Consider the following 21,606-nt stretch of genomic DNA (forward strand, 5'->3'; position numbering starts at 1 on the left):
TTGCAACACGGAGATACACCTCACTTTTTTCCAGATAATATGGCCAGGCCAAGAAAGTTCAGAATTGAGAAGCAATTTCAAGCTGCATTCTCAAGAACATTGTCCCTGCTAGCAAACACCACCCGTGCCAAATGAAGGATGCCCCTCTTTGCAGCATTCCTGTTTTTCAAAAATCTCACATACAACATGGTAGCACTATCATAGCACAACATTGTTATGAAATTTAGAACACACATGCTTCCTCTCATTTTCCAGAAGCAGATCAACATTTTACATTGACTCAACTACTGTATTTATAAGGTGCAAAATTAGCTAATGCAGTCCTATTTATAGAACAATTTTTAAAAAAATTATTTGCATGTCAAAGCTTCAATGGCATTATTCAATCAGGGAACACTAACACTGATCTATAATCCTTTTGCAGTCTTCCCTTCATCCAGATCACACCAAACAAATTTCAAATAAAAAGTAAAAAATTGGGCATTGAGGTAAGGATTAACAGTCTCTCTCTCACTGTACTTTTAGCTCCTATCTTTCATTGTTTCAGATTAAAAAACAGGACTAGAAGAGATTTAAGTGCACTTTTTTGAGGGGCTCAGGGCATATCTCTTCATTGATAAATTTCATAAGGAAAGGTGGATTTAACTGTCACTGCTTGACTCATACATGGAACAAAGATATTTCCTGAAAACACAGGTATCATATACCCAAGTCTATTTCATTCACTCTGGAAAATGGAAGAGAAGAAGTGCACAGAGCATATGGTTGAAATAAAATCTCCTTCCTTAATCTGGAAAAAACAGACTTATTTTTTTACAAGATGGAAACAACATCAGTCAAGCAACCACTTCTTACACAAGACTGGGAAAGAGGGCAGAAGGTCTGATTTCTCCACTGTTATGCTGTTCTTTAGGAAGCAGCACACACGCACAAAACATCCAACACATAAAAAGGTAAACTTCACATATTGCCCCATGAAATTTGGTTATGCAGCATTCATCTTAGTACCATTTTCTCTCCCTGAAAAGCACTCATTTCTTTCAGCCATTACTGTATCTTCAACGTCTGAGGGGTTTTTTCATTATTATTGCAGACCTCTAAAAGGTACCATTCACATCAAGCAAAAAAAAATAATTACCTTCCATCATTACAGACTGAAGTTCTGCAATGGTTACCTTTTTTGGAGTGACATCACATTGCAATGCACCACAAACAAGTGATTCAGCAATTCACGGGCCTCTTCTGCATGGATGATACCTGGCCTCTTACTCATTGTTTTACTATAGGTTAGTATTTATTTCTTTCAGGTGTATTCTTTGCAACTGATGGCTTTTTCTCTTCTCAACTTATTATGATCAGCACATATACTAATACTTTCTTTCAAATAGCTTTAAGCCTTACTCAGCTTCATTTGACAAAATTGCAACCACTCCCATTGTTGATTTTATTAATAGGTGTGAGATGCATTCTGAATTCAACCTATGAGAGCAAATACATTTAGCATGCTAGGAGCAACCTGGGGGAGATGACTTGTAGAAAAAGACAGGATATTTTTATAAAAATAGACAGATGTATGTTTTCTCTAATGTAAAGAAAATGTGGGTGGGTGACATTCAGACATCCAGTTCTTCATTTCTAATGTTTACTAGAAGAAAAACAAGCATTCCTCCTCAGGATGCACAATTTAAGCCTTCATTCAGAGCACATCCCAAGAATTTATTTAAATTCTTAACATGAAAGACAAAGCGAAAAAGAGTAAGAGATGAAAGATCAAAGTGTGTTCTGTGAAAATCTGCCATACAATTTAAGCTTCAAACTCTGTACTATTTTTGTTGTCTGAAAGACAGAGTTAAATCAGTATGAGTTAAATTTCTTAAACACTGGTACAAACAGTCTTTAAAAGAAACAAGCTCTCTCCTTCGGTTGTCATGCCTTCAATACAGACAAACCATTTTTCCTCTGCAAGGTCAGCAATATAAAGTTGACACAAAGTTAAGACTACAGCAGCATAGCAACAAATTGCTGAGTGTGGGGAGCTACGCCTTCATTCACGCTTTCATCAGATTTATTCAAGTAGTTATTTTCCAGCTATATTTAAATGCTTCAGGGCCCACTTTCCAATATGAAAGGTATTGCTGCATGCAGCTTCAAAGAGATTTTTCCCCCAGTTCTGCAACAGCGCTGCAAAGCCTGGGAGCTGTTGCCTATCTGCTTCACTTTCAAGCACATGCACACACCAATTTTAACATCAGCATAAAAAAGTCTGTATACACCTGACCTGAAGCTGAACCAGAACTAAAGCCCACCTCTTGCTCAGCAAGGGGATCAAAACAAAGCAGGAAGCAAAGAGAATTGTTAACTTGTCAGACTCAATTGCTTATTCTGAAGCAAAATAAGCACTTCCAAGCTATAGCAAAACAGCAGATGTTTCTCTCTTACCTCTCGGACTTCATGGAGTTGACCAGATCGCTGGCTCTTCGCTCTTCGAGCAGCTGCAGGTGATTTGTGATGTGTAATGGTTACAACAGTTGGCCCACTTTGATTCATGTACTTCTGGCCACTGGGAGATGCAGAATTAGTTGTCCCAGGCGGCAGCAGAGATGAGCTTCTACTTCGTGAGGATGAGATGCTCTAGAACAAGCAATAGGATTGTGATATTAGCAACCTTTAAGTAAGCAAAAAATTTACAATTCAGGCTATACATTTGTATTGTTCTACTCTTCTCACAAACCTAAATCTGGAGGTGTAACTGATTTATTCCTTCTGAACCATATGCATGGCTCAGGAGATGCTCTTGGAAACATTAGAGCTATTGCCTTTGTTTCTTGGCGTGCCTGAAATTAGTCTTTGCAAATATCTTCACAAATTCTTACATAATAATATGCTGCTTAGTTCTTACAATCCTAGTTTTTAGGAAAGCTTAGGAAAGATTTTGCAGACAGAATAACAACAATGCCAATACAAGTATTTTTCATGAAACCATTGACCTACAATTCACCAAACTGGTGTGAACAGCAAGGAAGAAAAAAATCTCAATGCTTTCATTTGATCAACTTCTGAAACAGTGTAGTATTGTTCTCAACATCAGAGGAGGTTCAATTTTGGCAAGGCCAATCAGCATACCAATTAAATATTAACATTTGAAACAAAATTTGTCTTAAAGAAATCAATGCATTTTGGAGTAAGCTTGGGATAAACCCAATACAAAAAAAAAGGCCAGAAATAAACTTCCAATGGTATCTGCAGTATGAATACTTTTAACATACAACCTATAAAGTCAGTCGGGACATTCGGTTTTTATCTAACCATCTGTCAGTGTTGCTATCTCAGTTTGCTCTCCAAAGACCTCAAACACAAGTTATCCTGGACATCTATAGTACACCAATTCTCAGTCAAGCTCAGATGGGCACCAGATCACCATGGGACATGATATATAAAAGTGCAATACAAAAAGTTGCTCCCTTCTACTTGAATTGTTGATTACATCTATTAAAAAACTGAAACAGAGTAACTTTTACCACATGAAACACAAACCAATTCAGAGAGTAACATTAAGTAGCACTTCAAGACAGTGAAGAAAATACACAGCCCCATGACTAAAACACCTTTCCATCTCTCCTTCAAAATCTGCACAGTTAACAATGGCAACCTACAACATTGCTAGGACAGTCACCATCAACACCAGATACTTCTCTTGAGCCTTTTACACAAAAATATTCCTAGGGTATAATCTCTCCTCTTATACCTTCCATGTCACTTTTTGCAGTTTTGTGATAATCTTCAAACCAACCAAGGTGAACAGGTTCCAACTAGCACTGCAACTGAAGTCAGGCCTCATGTTACCACCACACTGACTGTAAAAGACAAGGCAGATTATCTGGCACTGCCAAGGAGGAGGAGTAAAACAAGTAACACAACCCCTTTGCCACTGCCCCACAAAACTAGACTTTAGACTTTTTGAAGGTTTAAAAAATGGGTTATCGCATTGCCAGTGTGCAAAGTGCTACTAATCTCATAGAAATAATTATTATTCCGTTGGTCTAGATTTAACATTTGCAAATGCTTCCAAGAATGATGGCAAGCCACATAGCCAATAAGATTACAATAAGAAGCATATTTTAAAAAAATATCCACCCTGGCTGATAAATCACAATTGCATTAAAACCGGATTTGACTCTAAGGCAAAAAAGCAGCACGAGGTGTAATTTGTCAGAAGGACACAGAAGGTTGCCAGGTTTATAATTCATCTTCCATTTGAAAGAGCTTAGATATAACTACAATTAAATAAAAGCCAGAGGAAAAGATATTTGGGAGAAAGAAGGGGATGAGGAAAACTGAATGTCCTTTCTCAAACATATATTCCACAGAAAAAGGGTGCTCTGAGTATATGAGTGTAATATACTTCACTAATGTTTGTTCTTCAAACTGACTAGTATCAGAATACCATCTAAACTAAATTTAGGGTGTAGAGTTAGAACAAGATAATCTTTTTTCATTGAAAAATCAGCTTCTCGTTTAGGTTAATAAAAGTTGATTTTGTTTTAGAATGAAATCTTTTGAGATTCACCAACACTTTAGTATCATACTATCACAATAATAAAAATACATAGCTGCTACTTTCATATAGCTAAACAGATCCTAACAGATCAAACAGTCTGTCTGCTATTCAAAGAGCAGCCATGCAAAACTGAGTTTTCCCATTAGATTCACTTTAAAAAAAAAAAAACAATTCTGTGAGAGGTAGTTTTGTTATGATTTTAATTTCTTGAGGGAGAGCTGTAGATCTGCATGTAAAAAAAATTAACAAAACATATATGGAAAAATCCATGCATTGGTTTAGATTGTGGGACCACAGTGCATTTAAGATGGCTTTTCCTAAGTTTTGCCAAGGCACGTAGCAGCTCACAGTAACTTTTGCTGAATAGTCATTTAGGGCATGGAGTTTGGGAATCAGTAGAGTAGGAGAGAAAAATCAGAAAAAACAGTCCATCTCTAGTTTCAGTAGTGGGTGGTGCTCAAGAAGGCTGTCCTGCTACAGGGACACTAGGTAAACCCAAGTCTCTACATACACAAGCACACAGCCTGGCAAGGGCTGCCCATGGATCCACTGTCTCGTGTGCCTGACACAGCTCTGTTGTAGGGCAAGGCATGAAGCTTTGTGATCTCCAGGGAGAGAACACCTCTGCGAGTGAGTCTCCTAGAGACCTCTGCTTCCCCTTGCAGCACAGAAGAGTCACCAGTCCTATAGAGCTCATCCAGAGAGACTGGCAATCTGGAATTCACACATACATGGTCTGTGCAAAGTATCAGAGCTAAATATATTGGTCCATGATCAGCTCCTACAGGTCTATAAGCATGCTCTCCTCACCTCTTTGTTTTCTGTCCCTTTACATCCTTCATCCATCTATAGTGACCCAACATTTCCAAACAGCATGTTAGAAAATTCCACCAGCCCACAACACAAATACTCCCACACCCAAATTTGGTATTACTCTTTAGAGGGCATCTGTAACATACAAACTTTAAATGAGCTCAGCACCAGGATCTCCAGCTACCCATGAAGCTATCTCTAGGCAAGGCTCCATGACAAACATAAAAATTTGCAACTTAAAACTTGCAAAATCAGTCACAGCCAGTATGCATGTGAATGTCTGCAGGAGGCAGTTTTTGGAACCACTCAAAACCTTTTCAAGTTGGACTCCCCTCCTCCCCTGTCACAGAGAACAGCAGCAGAGTACTGTGCCTGCTGCATCCAAGAAAATGGGGGAAGCATCCAATTCCTTCTGACAGCTTCTTCCTGTCACTGCCAGAAGAAGACTCTCCAGGAACTGCACACTCAGCCCCTCAGGCACTTTTGAATTTTACAGTACATTGTCAACACCTATGTCCCAGCCAAATACTTTGACTCTTCTTTTGCAGAATTTCTTGAGATTCAACACTGGGAATGACAAGCATCCTTGTGCATTCACACACAGCTGTGCAAAAATCCGAATTTTCCATTTCTGTTAAAATGTGAAAACCCATGTGAAGTTTTCCACTGCTAAATGCACTCTAATTATAAATTATACTACAACAGCCATTTAAGTCACTCTCACAAAATATCAAAGCAATGACAGTAACTGATGGGCCTTTATGTCTAAGCCCCTGCTCTTATGACTGATCTGCCCCTCTAATTATTATCATATCTCATTTTCTTTGGTCTCAGTGCTTTCTAGCTCACAACTAAATAAATAAAAAGAGAGCGAAAAGTCTGATGAAAGGAAAATGTAAGCTCTTCAACATTAGTAATGCACAGTGCCAATAATGAGTCAAGAAATCCATAGGCTGAAGCATCCCAAAAGGACTGCAAATTTTTTTTCCTGAGGCTACACCTTACCATTGCACCAACATTTCACCTGCTAATAAAATGAAACCAATAAAAGAATAATAAAGAAGCTAATAAAAGATTAATTTCTAACTTGCATTCATACGGGTTTTATGACCTAAAGCCAGCTAAAGTATGCTTAGCTAAAACAGATTTGGGTTAAGATTTTTATTTTAATAGCCTGTCCACCCCCAAGATAAAAAAGCAGTATAATGAATGCTTCCATTTGGATATCAAAAATCCTAACAATTAAAATAATGGAATTGCAGAACAGTAAGTTCGAACTATACTAATGTTTTCATGACTCATTCTCCCAGGAGATTGCCCTTCCTGTTCACAAAGAAGCTGAAGTGTTTTTCACCATTTACCAGAAGCAAACAATTTTGTTTATTTTGGAAAGTAAATGCAATTTTCCAGAGATCAATAAAATAATTTCTGAAGTGAATTGTCATATCTGTTTATGGTTGATAATCATCATTTTCACAGGCACTGTGCCACAGATGTTTTTCTCTGAATAATAATTACCAAAATGACACTCCTTTACTCCTCTGCACATATACAGCACAGAAAACCAATCCCCGCATGCAGGTTGAGAGTTATGGGAAGTCACACACTATCAGAAAGTAATTACAATTTTGAGACACCACCATTCAGTGTTTTAATTCCCATCTACTTCTTTTCCAATGCATCCTAAGTAAACAAACACTGATAAAAGATAAACCTAGACACAGTTCTGCTTCATTTACATTATAATCATTCACAAATATTAAAATGCAAATGACAGGATCTACATAACATCCAAACCTCAGCACTACACAGAGGCCAGCTTATGATGTATTGCACATTCCTATCAAGCACCACTCTATAGTACTAACTTTTCTGATAGAATATCATAGAGCTTCATCATCTTCAGTAAGGCAATATATGTCTTTTTTTTAAGCAAGAAACTATGATAATCATTCTATCACAAAATCTTTTCTTCATCAAGAATCATTTGAGCACGTTCAACCATAAATTGATTTTCTTCCATTTCTGTAGAAAGATTTTAGGAGCAGTGAACAACTCTTATTTTCATGAAGCTTCCAAAGGGAGGAAAAAAGATATCAAAGAGACAACTATCAACAGCCAAGCACTGCTTCCCTATCAGCCTCACTACTGTAAGGATTTCAGTGCATGTTTTAATTAGAAATGCCATTCTTTACTTGACTTCCATAGGTCAGAGATGAGAAGAGGAAGCTGACAAGCATACCAACTTGAAGCTCAGAAGGCAAAGCAATTTGACATGCACAGAAGAACCAAATCAACAATGAAAAGACTTGAAATTTTCATCAATTTGGCTTTAAGAAAAGTTACCATGCAGATGTTAAAAATACTCAGCCAATGATCCACCTAAAACTGTAAAGGTATCTCTGTGGCCATTCATTACTAAAGCAAAAAGAAACCTGATAAAACCAAAGATCCATAATAGTCATTCTTCCAGCTGGGGAGAATAATTACACTTCTGCCTCATATCAATTTGACAGAAGTGTTAAGTTTGAGGCATTACTGCAGGTGCTGTTTCACATTATAGCCAAACTGCTACTGCAGTTGATACTTGACAGGGGCAGGTTTGGACTTTTTTCCCCCACCATTACTCCAGGGAGGTAAGCCAGTAGAGAACCAGAGACAGAGGCACACATTCCTCAGAGATCGAAGCTCTTTTTAGTAGGATGCCATTTTTTCTGCTTTTGATGCCCACGTTAATACAGAACTGAAAACATGACAAAACCCACACAAAAGGTGGCAGCAGAAGGAAGGGAATTGGATTGCAATTTACGGCTGCAAGGAATCAGCAAATCAGTTCAGCTTAAAGATGAATCCACACCATCCAATTTTAAGCAGCTAGCTCACTGTGCAACTCAAAACCAAAAAGTTAAAACAAGAGAGAGAGTCTGTGTCCTTATTCTAACACAGACCTAAGCTGAAAGTTACCATCTGAGCACAGAAGTGACTTCACAAGATAAAGGTTCTGTTGCCTGTCACATTCCTGATACAGACACACTGAGATACACCAGGGTTATATGCAAATCCAGCAACCAGTCCACACACTGGCATTAAGAGCTCGTTTAAAAACCTATGTTTGTTTTCAGTAGTGCTTTTACAGCCACCATCATTAAACAGTCAAGAAAAAAGGAGGATGAAACAGAAGAACTAAAAAGCTTGTGACAATTTCTGGATACAAAATTATTCTTGGAAGTTACCACAAAAATTATGCATAAGCCTACCCCTTCTTGAAAGTACTTTATATCATTGAATGCAAATTTGATTAACGTTTTAATTAGAGCCTGTACAAAATATTCACTTAGAATAGTCTAAAAGAATCAGCAATCCTATCCGGACATAGAAGATTTCTTCCAATACAGATGATTTGGCACTTATGGAGGTTGAACAATCTGTAATTAAGTGAAATGAGACTTGTATGGGAATACCAAGAACATTAAGACTATGTGACAGCATGGGAATTATTTGCCTGTGAATACTTCTTTTACTGCTTTTTTTATCATTACCATGTAAAATTTAATTAAAACAAAGTCAGAGACTTAGCTTGTGTTACATCCACTCATTAATTGTACCGCTCACCTTTGGACCATTCATTAGGACACAACTAAATTTAGCGTTTAGTATACAACCTTTTCTTTCTTTTTTCAATCACTTCTCTATTTAATTTCCTCCACCACTCCAATCCCCAACTGAAGCTTTAAAAACAGTCAGGACAGCAGCATTCTGAAGCAGGCAGTAGCTGAGAAAAAGAAAGGAAACTAACGCTGATCTAGATCCAGTGCAGCCAGAAGGAATGCTCTTCTCTGAGTATTTCACAGAAACAATAACACAGCTTCAGCTATGAAAAACATCCTCCAAATTATCATGTTTTTCTACAAATCCCTTCCAATAATATCTATTCAAGATTTTTAAAAAGTGTTCTCTCTCCAGTATGAATAACCTGTCACTAAGTTACTTTGCTGATATTCTTGGGAACCCTCCCACTGCTTGCCTGGTTATCCCATTATTGGGGTTTTTTTTTCACATTTAAACTATATCCCACTTGCATAACATAAAATATACCACTCACTGCATAATTTTCACTTCTACCTCATTCAAGTGTATGACTCCTAAAAAATAGCTAGAAATTTCTGCATCTCAGTATTCCTATAAAAAAGATGAATTTAAGTTGCAGAAGAAGCTGGGAGCAAACACTCAGACTCCAACTTTCCAGATGCTGTTCCCAGCAGAGACAGAGCTTGGATTCTGTTCAAACTCCAGAAGCTCAGAACACATGAGTATCTGCCTGTTCATAACAGCACAATGAGAGACAGATAATTGGCAGTTCCCACTTACTACAGAGTATAAAGTATACAGAGAGGGAGGAATAAAGAGATCCAACCTTGCTGACAGCAGAATAACAAATCACATCATGACAGTCCTATCAATGGTAGAGCTATTTTAACAAAACCCAAAAATACAGATTTTTGTGAAGTCCTCGATTATGCAAAAGTAAGTCAAATATAAACCCATCTCTGTGTCATTCCAGACCTTTCTTTGTAAATCCAGACCCTAAGCTGAAACAGTAAGGTGGCTAAAAATAGCAGAATGCTATTTTATACAAATTTAAAACACTTAAAGAACATGTTTCCACTCTATGCTAATAAACATTTAGTATAAAGTACCATCATCTACAAGATAAGAAAAAAAACAATACAATGAAATGAAGCAGTTCTTCCTTCTCTTATCTCCTAGCAAGCAGGGAATATGAAGTAAGAAACTTTAAGGAAAAGTAGAAAAAAAAATAATATAAATGCTTTATTTTTTCTAGTTTCTGGAATTTCTGTGAAGAATTGCTACCCTGTAAATGATGTCTCATCTCCAAAGTCTAATTATTGTAGCTTTTGATTTGTATTTTAGCTTTTGATCCCTTCCTTTATAAAGAAAAGCAGAGAGAAATTTAAAATCTAACTTGTATATGAAATTCAAGTTCACACTATATGCAATGCTAAAGCCAGGTAAAATATTCTTCTCAGTTAATACTGTAATACTGAGAAGACAGGAGAGGGAAAAGCAAAAAAGCAAGAGCTAAATCTTGTCACAAGAAAAGTTTCTAGGAACAGGTAAGCACAAAATTGCTTCAAGTACAGTCCACTTATTGAATTAGAAGCAGAGTCATCAGTGGTGTCATCTGAAGCACATAAATTCTGGACATTTTATTTTCTGGACTGTTAAGTTTAAAAATTCAGAAGATAGATATTCTCCTTTTGTTCTGTGGCTTACAAAAGTAGAGAACTTAAAGTGCTTCAGTAACAAACATTTCAAGTGAAAAGTGACCTAGCCTGATTTAAAACACAGAACTAAGAAGTATACTTTTCTTCAGCACTTTTGTTTTATACTCCACAGATTCCAGCTAATTAAAACATATCTATTCCAGAAGACATCACCACTCCAACTTCCTATCCCAAGTTTCTGTAATCCACCAGTCTTAAAGAAAAATGCAAGAACCCCCTTCCTAATATCCGAAATAGTCTTCCATTTAGTTCCTCTGCTACATATGTCCACCACCCCTCAGTTAAGGAAATACTTTTATTTTCTTGCACAATGAGCTTAGGAACAAGGAGCAAACCACAGCATTGTTGGTCACTATGCAAGATTACAAGTAGACCAGTGAGATGCTCCCCATTCCAAAGCCTTCCTGTTTCCAAAAGTTGTGCCTTAGATCTTCTGTGGCAGAAACTGGCTTTGTTTTTTTTTTTTTAACCACTCATTTAGTCAAAACTTTCTAATAAAATTTTGCTTTTCAAATGCTTTTCAAATCCCTAAACACTTCTGGCATCCAAAGCATCCCAACATATTCTCCACTTTCTATTCATGTCCTTTTGGTGATTTTTTTTTGGTTTTTTGTTTTGTCTGTTTTCAACTCCTTTTCTTTGAGGCTTCCCATACCAATATTATTATTAACAGCTAAGCAAATACTTCCTATTCAGCCACTGCAGAGCACTTACTATACTGATTTGCCCTTTCCATTCTCATCACCAGAAAAAAAAAAAAAAAGACTACAGTGAAGTCAAGTTTCATCACACAGAGTTCATCCTATACAGAAAAATAACAAATATGATGAAAAGTACTTTATTATTCCCACTCCAATTTTTCATTTCAGAAATGGAAGGGGACTGATAAAATTATTCATTACAAATATTTGACAGAGTTAGAGCAATCTAAGTATTAGCTGTTCTTTTTCCAAATAATTTCTAAAATTTTGTTTGCTCTCTTTGGACCTCTACTAATTGCTGTTTACTTTCACTGTTGTAGCACCACGATTTTTCTCTTGACACACTAATTAATTCAGAACTAAATATGCAGATACTACTCCTGTTGAAGGAGCTCAACATGGAAAGATAGTCTGGACAGAAATTACTACGAAGTGTGACAGTTTTTGCCTAAAGAGGAAATATGATCCCAACTTCAGTTCCACAAAGATCAGCTTCAACTAAATTACTGCTATTCTAAATGAGAATTTGCTATTAAAATAGAAAAATTTATCACAAGCAGGAAAAGCATAAAAATAAAACCAGCATTAAAAAATATAATGAAAATTAATAAGAGTGCAGAAGCATAAGAATCAGTGTGCCATTGTACAAGTCTCCAATATCAAACATACTGAACAGCAGTTTTACCACCTCATCACCGTTAAATTATAGATGCTAAACATCTAAATGCATTTAAGAAGTGACCAGAAAACATACTGAAGAATAATTCCTTGCTGGCAATTGAGTATAAAAACTTGGCATCATTATCTGGCACAGGAGCTGCAAATCAACAGCAACTGTAAGAGTACCCTGATCAAACAGAGTTGCACCTTTCTGAGTAGTACTGGGCCACATCCATATAAAAGCTACATTGAATTCCAATGTGTAAGAATTTTAAAAGTACTGAAATATTCCAGCTACTTAATTCTCCTTTAAAAAGGGTTTTGTTTGTACCACAATTCATACAATTTTTACTTGGAGGTTGGAGATAGCCTTAACCCATCATTTTGCTATCTTTCAAGTCTACACAGTTGATCTTTTTACCTGCTCAATATATTTAGCTGTTTGAGGACAAAAATTGTGGACAATTAGTTCCAAAGAGAAGTAAATAACATAACTCTTCATATGATGAGCTCTTTCCAATTTAGTAAAGAAGATGAAGACTGACTGCTGCTAACATTTATCTGAAGCTTCCCATAATAAAAGTCACTAAGTTGCATAAAACTAAATTAAACTGTATTAGTTAACTTTTAAATACTAATCAGGACATCATACAGTATTTATTAATAAATGGTTGATTCAGCCATTCAATTAACTATGCACTTCACTAATTTGTCACAAACAGGAAAATGTTTATTTATTAGGATCGCCCAAACTGACTTATCCTGCTCCATTAGTGACAAATGACAACTTGCTGCTTTTACTCAAAACCCTCTGAACATCAACCCACTAATTAGTGCAGCCAATCATCCAGGCTATGATGTTCTTCACCTACTCCACTTAAAACAGTTACTTCTCACACTTAATTATTTACCTTAGAATCACTTTCCTTGTGATGTTTGGCACAGGATCGAAGCTGAGTTATCCAGTACTGTTTCTCCTTCGCATCAGCAGCTAGAACAGAAACAAAAAAATGCAGGCAATCACACATAAATCAATACTCTTTTGCACAAGAGGCGACAGAGCAGGGCAGAGGGGGAAAGATTAATTATTGATTAGGATGCAGTATAAATCCCAATTTATGCTACATAAATACACTTAAGTTTTTCAGTGCCACACATCTAAACCAGTAGTTAAGATGCCAGTTGGAAGAAATAAGCTTATGAGCCTTCTTCTTCACTCTTCCACATGTTAGCAAAGGCAGAACTACCTTCCTCGAGAAGACTTTTTTGTTCAGAATTTTTCACCCACTTTTGTTTTATTTGTCTGTCTTTGTGAAGGACACACGACAGCATTTAAATCCATAAAAGCTCTACACTCAGGTTGTCAATCAGCTACCAGACCAGTTACCAGTTCCCCAGATACTTAAGTGCTTCTCTTTTAATGGAGTTCAGCTAAATCTCTCTCTAACCCCATGTCATTCACATGCAACTGAAAGACACAGGAATTTCCCCCAAACCTCTTTAAAGACCAGCTTTAAAAATTATTGAAGAGTTTGACTGCTCTCAAATGGCTCCTGTGTAATACAGTAAGTCTTTTTAGGAAAGAGGCTTTTCTTCTTTTCTTAAACTACTGCAGGAATCATCATTAAGAATGGCAATACAGAGTTGATAATTTCAGTAAATATTTTCTCTTACTTCCTCTGCTATTAAGTATCTTAATGGCTATTGATTCAGCATAAAAATTATTTACGGATTTTAATCAAATTCACAGACATCATTAAATGAAAAGCAGCATATTGTAAGCATTTGATAATTTCAAGTGATTGGAAAAGCACAATGAAACAACAAGTGCTTATGATTTCTAGCTGTGCAACTTTCAAAGCATTTTAACAGAAATTCTCCCTGGCTGTTTCTGAATTCAGTTCTGTGTATGAAAGAGCAACACACTGTACCACAGTGCAGGGACTTCTGCACACCCAGTCCTCCTGGACAACTTGTAAACTGTGGTCAGAATAGAACTAAGAATACTTCTGTTACACTACATTATGTATCTTTTTTTTTTTTTTAATAATAGTTTATTTTTTATAAATTAGTTTGATTTGGAAGCATCATGATCAATCAACCATACTGAAAATACCTTAAAATCAGAATACTGCCATTTTTTTCCTTCCTTTTTTGTAAATATTCTAAAGTAACTCCTACAGACTAGAGTAACTCCTATAATTACTTTACTCTAAAGTAACTCCTAAAGACTCCTCCAAGTCTTATACTTGGGAACAAGGGAAGGGAAAATTTTATGTCGCAGGAGCATTCAATTACTCCAAGATTGATAAGAACATAATATCTCAGCAGCCTCTCACTGGCATTTTTCCCTTCTCTGACCCATCATCAGATTCATTACTGCACATTATTTGCAGGATGCTGGCAGGGAAGAACAGTACTAGAAAACAAATGTTATGCTGTGGACAGCAATGAAAGTACCTTTTTCTTCCTTTGGAAGCAAATAAGATACAGCATTCAATGAAAATGTCACAGTAACAGATTACAGGAGCCACCTTGAGGTACCTTCCAGCCCTGAAAGTCTATACATTTTAAAGTCACATGTACTTAACTTCAGATTACTCCTCCATCGTGTTTTAAAATATACTGTGTAATAACAGAGCTGTGTAGCCACTACTTCCTGACAGCACAGGGAAATGAGACATGAGAGAAGAGATGCAGGAGTAGGAGTGGAAGAGAAGAACAATTCAGCAGGCACTGTGAGCAGCACTGTACCTCTTAACTTGTACATTTCTCCATTAGCAGAGTAGACCACCATCATGTGTGGCACTTCATCACTGGGCGATATTATAGCTCCAGCTAAAGACAAGGCTCCTCGTGGCTTTGGGCTCTGGTTTTTAGTTTGCTCATTCATGAAATACTGCAGAATCCCCGTCTCAAAGTCCAGCACAAAGTACCTGTTGAAAGAAATTACAAGCATACAGTATTTCCACAGAAGCTGTTCATGCATTTATCCAACAAAGGGCACAGAATGATCTTAAATCAAGATCATAAATATACAAAGAAGATTAAAGTGTAATTACAATTTTATAAGGTACTGTAATTAGGCTTGGTTTTTCAGGGGTGGATGATCTATTCCTTTATTCATAACACAAGCCATTTCATGAAAAACCAACACCTGGGACTGAAAGATCATACAAACAAAAATAAACTAACTGGGTTGCCCAAGTGCACTAAATGAAAGTGAAGGCATTTCAAAGTTGGTGTGTCAGCCTCAAGAGTTGAAAACATTTCTTTTTTTCCACATATAAGCCCATCTTTTACAATAGCACAGATCCTAAATGTCATTTCCCTCTGGAAATCTTCTATGCTATCACATAGAACAATTATTTAACACTAACCCTTGACCAAGAGGGAACAGACAGCAACCTCCTGGCTCACATGAAGGTCACTCTACTAAAACCCTCATTAGACTAGAGCAAAGATCACACAAATGCAGGTTACCTCCCTTAGCTGCTTCTAAAAAACCCCTAACAATCTGGCTAATCCCACTAACATGGGCATTTGTAATATGCAGTATTTGTTACTGTTCCTCTAAGATAAGCTAAACACAGGTCATATGAATTCGTGTAAAACATTCCAGAAACTGTGGTTATTCAGACTTCTGTCGCTTTGTCTGTCCCAAATTTGCTCAAGTTACCACATTTTGTCTTAGCTGTTTCACAATATCCCCATATGCAGAACATCTCTAACCAACCTTCCCCATCACAGAACATTTCCAGGATTATCTTCACAGCCTGCAGTTATTGGTGGTGGTCTGCTCTTCTCTTTATTCATGCTAAATAAGCTTAGACATGATGCAAGCAGTTATTGCCTAAGATTTACAGAGTTTCAGACATTTTGCTTGGGACCCCTTCCTTTGCTGCAGTTATGCTTCACTCTCTACTGCCACTGCCTTCACATCTGAGCAAAGATCAGATTCTCTTTCAATTGTTACAGATTAACAACCCTGTCCCAAAGAATTTTAAACTAGTGCACCACCACACCCTTCTGCCCTGACTCCATCTCTCACAAGCTCTTCTGCAACCTTTTCCTCAAGAAACAAATGGAAAGCCTCCCTTTTGTAATCATGTAGCAGCACATCGTTTCACCTTCCCTCTGCAGGTTATCTTCAACACAAAGGACTAGAGGAATGGAAGCTGAATGACAACCACATTTTCAGTAGTAGTGTTAGAAACAAGGATGCCCTAAAAGGAAACTACCAAAATTTCATATTACCTTACTGACTCGTATTGTATCAGTTCATAACCTTCCTGTTGTGCTTGACTTTTAAATTATTTTACAATACTACTTTTCTCTTTAAGAATCACTTTTTCTCTCCAGGTTGCTTAGCAGGAGAAAACCATGCACTTAACTGCAGGGGAAAAGAGCAGAATTGGAAAAGTTTTTTTTTAAAGTCAGACTTGCATATTTCATAGTAAATTTTAATTTTGCTCATTCTCATTTTCCCAGATATTTCAGGAACACCTGTTACATACTCAATAGAAAAAGCAGAGCAGTAGACAGAAGTGATGCCACGCCCTTGAGAAAATGACACCCTAGAGCTAATGCTTCTCCCCATCATCTCTGAGCTCAGCAAACAAGTCTAGACTTTACATGCAGTGATGTTCATTCCGAGCCTTTGCCATCCTCATTATAATTTAATTGTCCTTTTATTGTTCAGGTACAAATAATTTATTTCAGCCTTTGTTATTTGGCCATTTTTTAATCGATTACTACCTTGGAAATCACCATTGTGGTTACTAAAGTATAGCTCTACAATTAACAAAAAGAGGAACAACAGCTAGAGAAGAAAAACAAAGGAAAGAAAAAGAGAGGCAAGAAAAAGTCTCTTCTTCTCCTATAAAGACCAAAGGATTTGGAGAAAAAGTTCCTCTGAGTCTATTAGAACAGAATCTATTAAGTTACATAAACACTAGGAGCACTTCAGCTCAGAAACTTCTGCATGCTAGACCAGCAAAGCACTCCCAGAATGACTGTAAGCTCCACAAAAATGGGCTTCACATTGGCTTAAAGCTACCCCAGGGAAGGAAACCAGCCATTTGAGCAGAGTATACCTTTACCAGCATAATGACATCAGACAGCAGCAACTTCTGCAAATTCCCAAATGCAGAGACTGCATCCTTACACATCCTTGTTATCACTGCTACAGCAGAAGTGTTAACTGGATTTCTAGCCATCCACAACCTATTTTATGTACAGTCTCGAAAAAACAGAACATCCTCACTGGCCTTGTACCTTAGGTTTTTTGTGATGATGTCTTAGAAACCGGTAAAAGCAAGCAATTTAGAAATCAAGCAGTAAGAAAGAAAAAGGTAACCAGTTTTCACAAGCCTTCACATCACCTTCAAGTATCCTGCCTTCTTTCTTGTCCCAAAAGTATCAAGAACTTTTCACAAGCACTTTGGCCATGACACTGTTCACATCGCACAGAATCAAGCATTTCCTTTCCAAAGATGATAGTTTGATGTGCAACTCCCCTCTTCACCTTTCACACAGTTGTATCACAGAAAAAGACAAGAATAAACTGCACAGACAACTATAGCCTCACAAAGAAGCAGGGAGATAACACACTTTGAAAACTGCTAAAAGGCTAGAAAGAGCCAGGAGAAGGAATAAGGAATTAAATGTCAAATCATGCAGTGCAAAGCTTCATACAAAGGAGGTGGAGGAGGGAGGAACACAAAGAGACAGGAAAAACAGGAGCAGCTTTCAAAAACACTTTCTTGCAACACAGACCAAATGATGACCCAGTTCAGACCATCACAAAAACACAGAAGAAATGAAGACCAGAGTCTTTCATCAACTGAGGATGGAAAAGCATTACACATATAAAGTAGAAGAGAAGGGTACGTGTCCCATTTTAGAAGCACTGTGCAGCTGAATCAAAAGGACAGAGATCTTTTTTAACTTCTAAAAGTCATTTGTTCTGCCTGCCAGGGAAATAACAGCACTAACCTCTCTACAACTGATTCATCTGGTCACCTCATCCTTACTGCTTTACTGGCCTTGCTCACATTTACCCATGATATCATATTTCTGTAATTAAATCTCAGATACCAGTGATGAAAACAAATGTACTCTTTAGAGAACAGTGAAGCAGAAGGTGGCAGAGCCCAGTTACATCACACTTCTCACACCAAAAATCAGTGCTACAGAGAAATTGTGAAACAACTGTTACTGAAAGACACTTCCAAAAGACAATTGCATTTTTCTGTTATTCCAAAACCAAAATTTTTTTTTTAAATTAATAGTCTTTAAAAGAGGCCATCTAGAGGAAAGGTAGAAAATCACCACTTAAGCATATTTTAAGCAGTTTTAACTGCTTAAGCACAGTTCAAAATGGACATGAAAAATTACAGGCAAGAAAATGCAGGCTTCACAAATGAAGAGCCAATGGATTTCTCACTTCAGATTCAAATCCATTCTGAAACTAAAAGCTTCCTGATCCTCTGGCCCAGCTTCCCTTAAGCTTCTGAGATCCATCAGGATACTCCCCCTATGCCATTCCAACCGAATGCAGAGCCATTACCAACTGACATGAATTACAAGAGAAAACATTCACTACTCTGCAGAGCTGAACTTTGACACCACCCGAATTGCTATGTTTTCAGTCACCCAGGAGTTTGCCAATATGGCCTGATAACAGTTTCTTTCTCTTTTACTTCCCATATTTCAAAATTAATGCCCTCTCTGAATAAATCCTAAGTCTTACAAATTCTACAACTGTCTTAATTAAACACTTGTATTTCACCATGCCCTTCATCCATTCACTCATTCATTTACAGCTATTTAAAAAAAATTTTAAATGTCAAGCAGAACAAGTATGATATGCTAGGAAGTGTAACGTTGCCTTCTGAATTCTTAGAAGGGAAGGGTCAAACACTGTACTAATAAAATATTTCAACTGGGTTTGCTTTCATTAATAAGAGCATTTATCAGACTAAAAATATAACACGTTCATAGAATTATAGAGTATTACAATAATTTATTATTAGTTCTCTATTCAAGAAGACTTTAGGAAAAAGCAGCGACTATGCTTTAAAGAGCGATAAAATGCTGGTAGTATAGCAGGAAATGAAAGGGCTCTACCACTAGAGCTTGTCAACAAAAAACAGCAGTTTAACAGGTCTTCCATGAGAAAAACTGACATTTCACCAGCATAACAGATTGGAGGCAATAAAGAATTTTTTTTTTTACTTTTAAAAGCCACACATAATTATCAGGAGCATATGATATGAACGTTTCCCACATAATTTACTCACCTCACAAGATAAAAGAATTTTAATTTTCCCATTTCAAGGCAAATTATTCATTTCCATATTCTCCAGTGGAAATGAATACTTTAGTAAGTAAATAATAAAAAATAAATCACATTTCTATGTATTTCATCATTCAATTACACATCATAACATGGTGCACTGCTCCTTGAAGCTCTCACTTATATGCAAACCTGCAACGCACCCAAAATTATGTTCCCAACAGAAAAAACACCTCAAAAGAAATTTCTCCTATTCTTCCCTTATTCTGAACATCTCACAAACCAACTACCTGAACCCATGTTTTCACTACTCTGTAATCCCAAGACATTTCAATGTAGGATTGCTAAATCTTTCCAATGTGTAATACATTCCTAGCAATTTGAATATTCCTTACACCCTTCTTTCCCACTAAAGTCAGTTTTCTGGACCAGATTTTGTACAAGTTCCAGTTTGCATCCATAATGTGACAGAGGTTTTTTATAGACATTTACAGCTGGACAACTACAGTCCCAGTCAAATCTTCAGTTTCTGACGCAATCTTCTGGAAGAAGCTCAACTCTTTTGGAAAGCAGCTTTGTATTAATCATGTCCTTGGGTTCATAAAGGTAGCCTATGCTGGAGTCCATAGCTTCATAGCTGGACTCTGTCTAATCCCAGGCTTTATGTTTAAAATTGTACAGAAGTCTGAATACTGCACACTAGCACAGACAAATCCTTCTGACTGATGACAAAAATCTTCCAATTTTCCACAGTTTCCAAAATAAAATTGTCTTCATTATATCATGACCTAACACAGCAAGTACTTCTGGATGGAGAGGGATGCTGGGCTGTTTCTACAGCGGGCTAGCTTTGTTTCACCTTTTTGGAGATTTTTTTTCCCCTCAGTTACTTAACTCACTGATGCATAGAGGAACTTTTCTTTCTAAAACACCACTTTAGGTCTTCTGCAGACAACTTTTCTCCAAAACCAATCACACAATACATACTTTACGATCTGTTTTTTATTTTGCTTTAGCCATAAAAATGCAAATTGTTTAAATAAAATACATTTATTTGAAACAGGACAGTATTCATTCAGACTTAAAAGACCCTGACAGGCAGCATCACCATCCCTACCACACTGGAATAGTAACAATTCATGCATTTTCCCTTCTCAGACTGCTGAACTCATAATTCCAGACAATGTGACAAACACTATCCTCTATTCCATACTTCAGCACAAAATTAACTTGAGAAGCAGCTCATAACATAAAAATTTCACTACCTTCTTCTTCAACCATTGTTCTTAACATTTCTATTTCTGAGTTTCCAAACATGTTTTCCTTTCGCTCCATTCCAATCTCCCCCCAGTCATTGCCAGCACATATTCTTCACTGATTCCATAACCCTCTAAAGGAAGATTTTCAAGAATAAGTAATCAAACTATTCTGTATTTTTCTTCCTTTTTTTACAAGTAGTTTAAAGATATATAAGAACTGTAGGATGGAAAGTAAATTACTGTGTCAAACAAAAGTAAACTTTATGGCTCCAGTAACTGAATAAGATGTCACACAGAAATGTTTCATTTTTAGGAAACTGTATCTTATTAGGACATCCTGAACACCACATTCATACAACTAGTTTTTTTTTCCTTTTTTACCTTGGTCCATAAAATTAATGGAATTATTCAAGCCAATAAAGATAAAGCATAGCACGCGCACATTCCACAGCCAAATACTTTATTATTAAAAATTATCTCCAAAGTTGTCTTTAAAAGACTGATGATAAGGAGAACATGCTTACATTTCAGTAGTTCTACCACCCTATCTGCACTGAGGTTCCTCAATTTATCATTTTTTAACATAAGAAAGTGTAAGAATCACAGTATTAATTAAAACTTTTTCTGGCTTTGAGCATCTCCGTACGAAAACTGAATTTTTAGAACAGTACGTTTTCGGCATTATTAGAATTCAGTCAAGATGAACTACAAATTGCTGGATACTTTTAGAGGTGTTCCACATCTAAAATGCAGTTAAGAAACAGAGGAAGTATTATCCACAGCTAAAAGATGAACAGCTTGTTTTTGCTGATCAGGCCCTTCAAGATTTTAACATCAGCAGAATTCTCACACAAAATATTAAGAGCAATCTCCTTTCCTGTCTTGTCAAGTCCCAGCAAGCCCTCTTTATGAACGAGAATGTCACTTCTTTCTCAGTGAAGAAACAATTGCTACTGACCAGCTCATCAGGTCATCAACCTCTGCTTACAATGCCAATTATTTTCAACTG

The 21,606-nt window shown here is 36.8% G+C and overlaps 1 protein-coding gene across 1 annotated transcript in view; it reads right to left on the reverse strand.

The window, feature by feature from the left end:
- OSBPL10 (oxysterol binding protein like 10) overlaps positions 1–21,606 on the reverse strand; it is a 112,279-nt gene that overhangs the window by 66,271 nt on the left and 24,402 nt on the right. The window contains exons 2-4 of the mRNA XM_009086144.3: positions 14,793–14,974; positions 12,950–13,029; positions 2,440–2,631 (exon numbers count right to left, since the gene is read on the reverse strand). Coding sequence (XP_009084392.2) covers positions 2,440–2,631; positions 12,950–13,029; positions 14,793–14,974 — 454 coding nt within the window. The remainder of the gene's footprint in view (positions 1–2,439; positions 2,632–12,949; positions 13,030–14,792; positions 14,975–21,606) is intronic.

Source organism: Serinus canaria, chromosome 2, assembly GCF_022539315.1.
Source record: "Serinus canaria isolate serCan28SL12 chromosome 2, serCan2020, whole genome shotgun sequence".
Lineage (NCBI taxonomy): Eukaryota > Metazoa > Chordata > Aves > Passeriformes > Fringillidae > Serinus > Serinus canaria.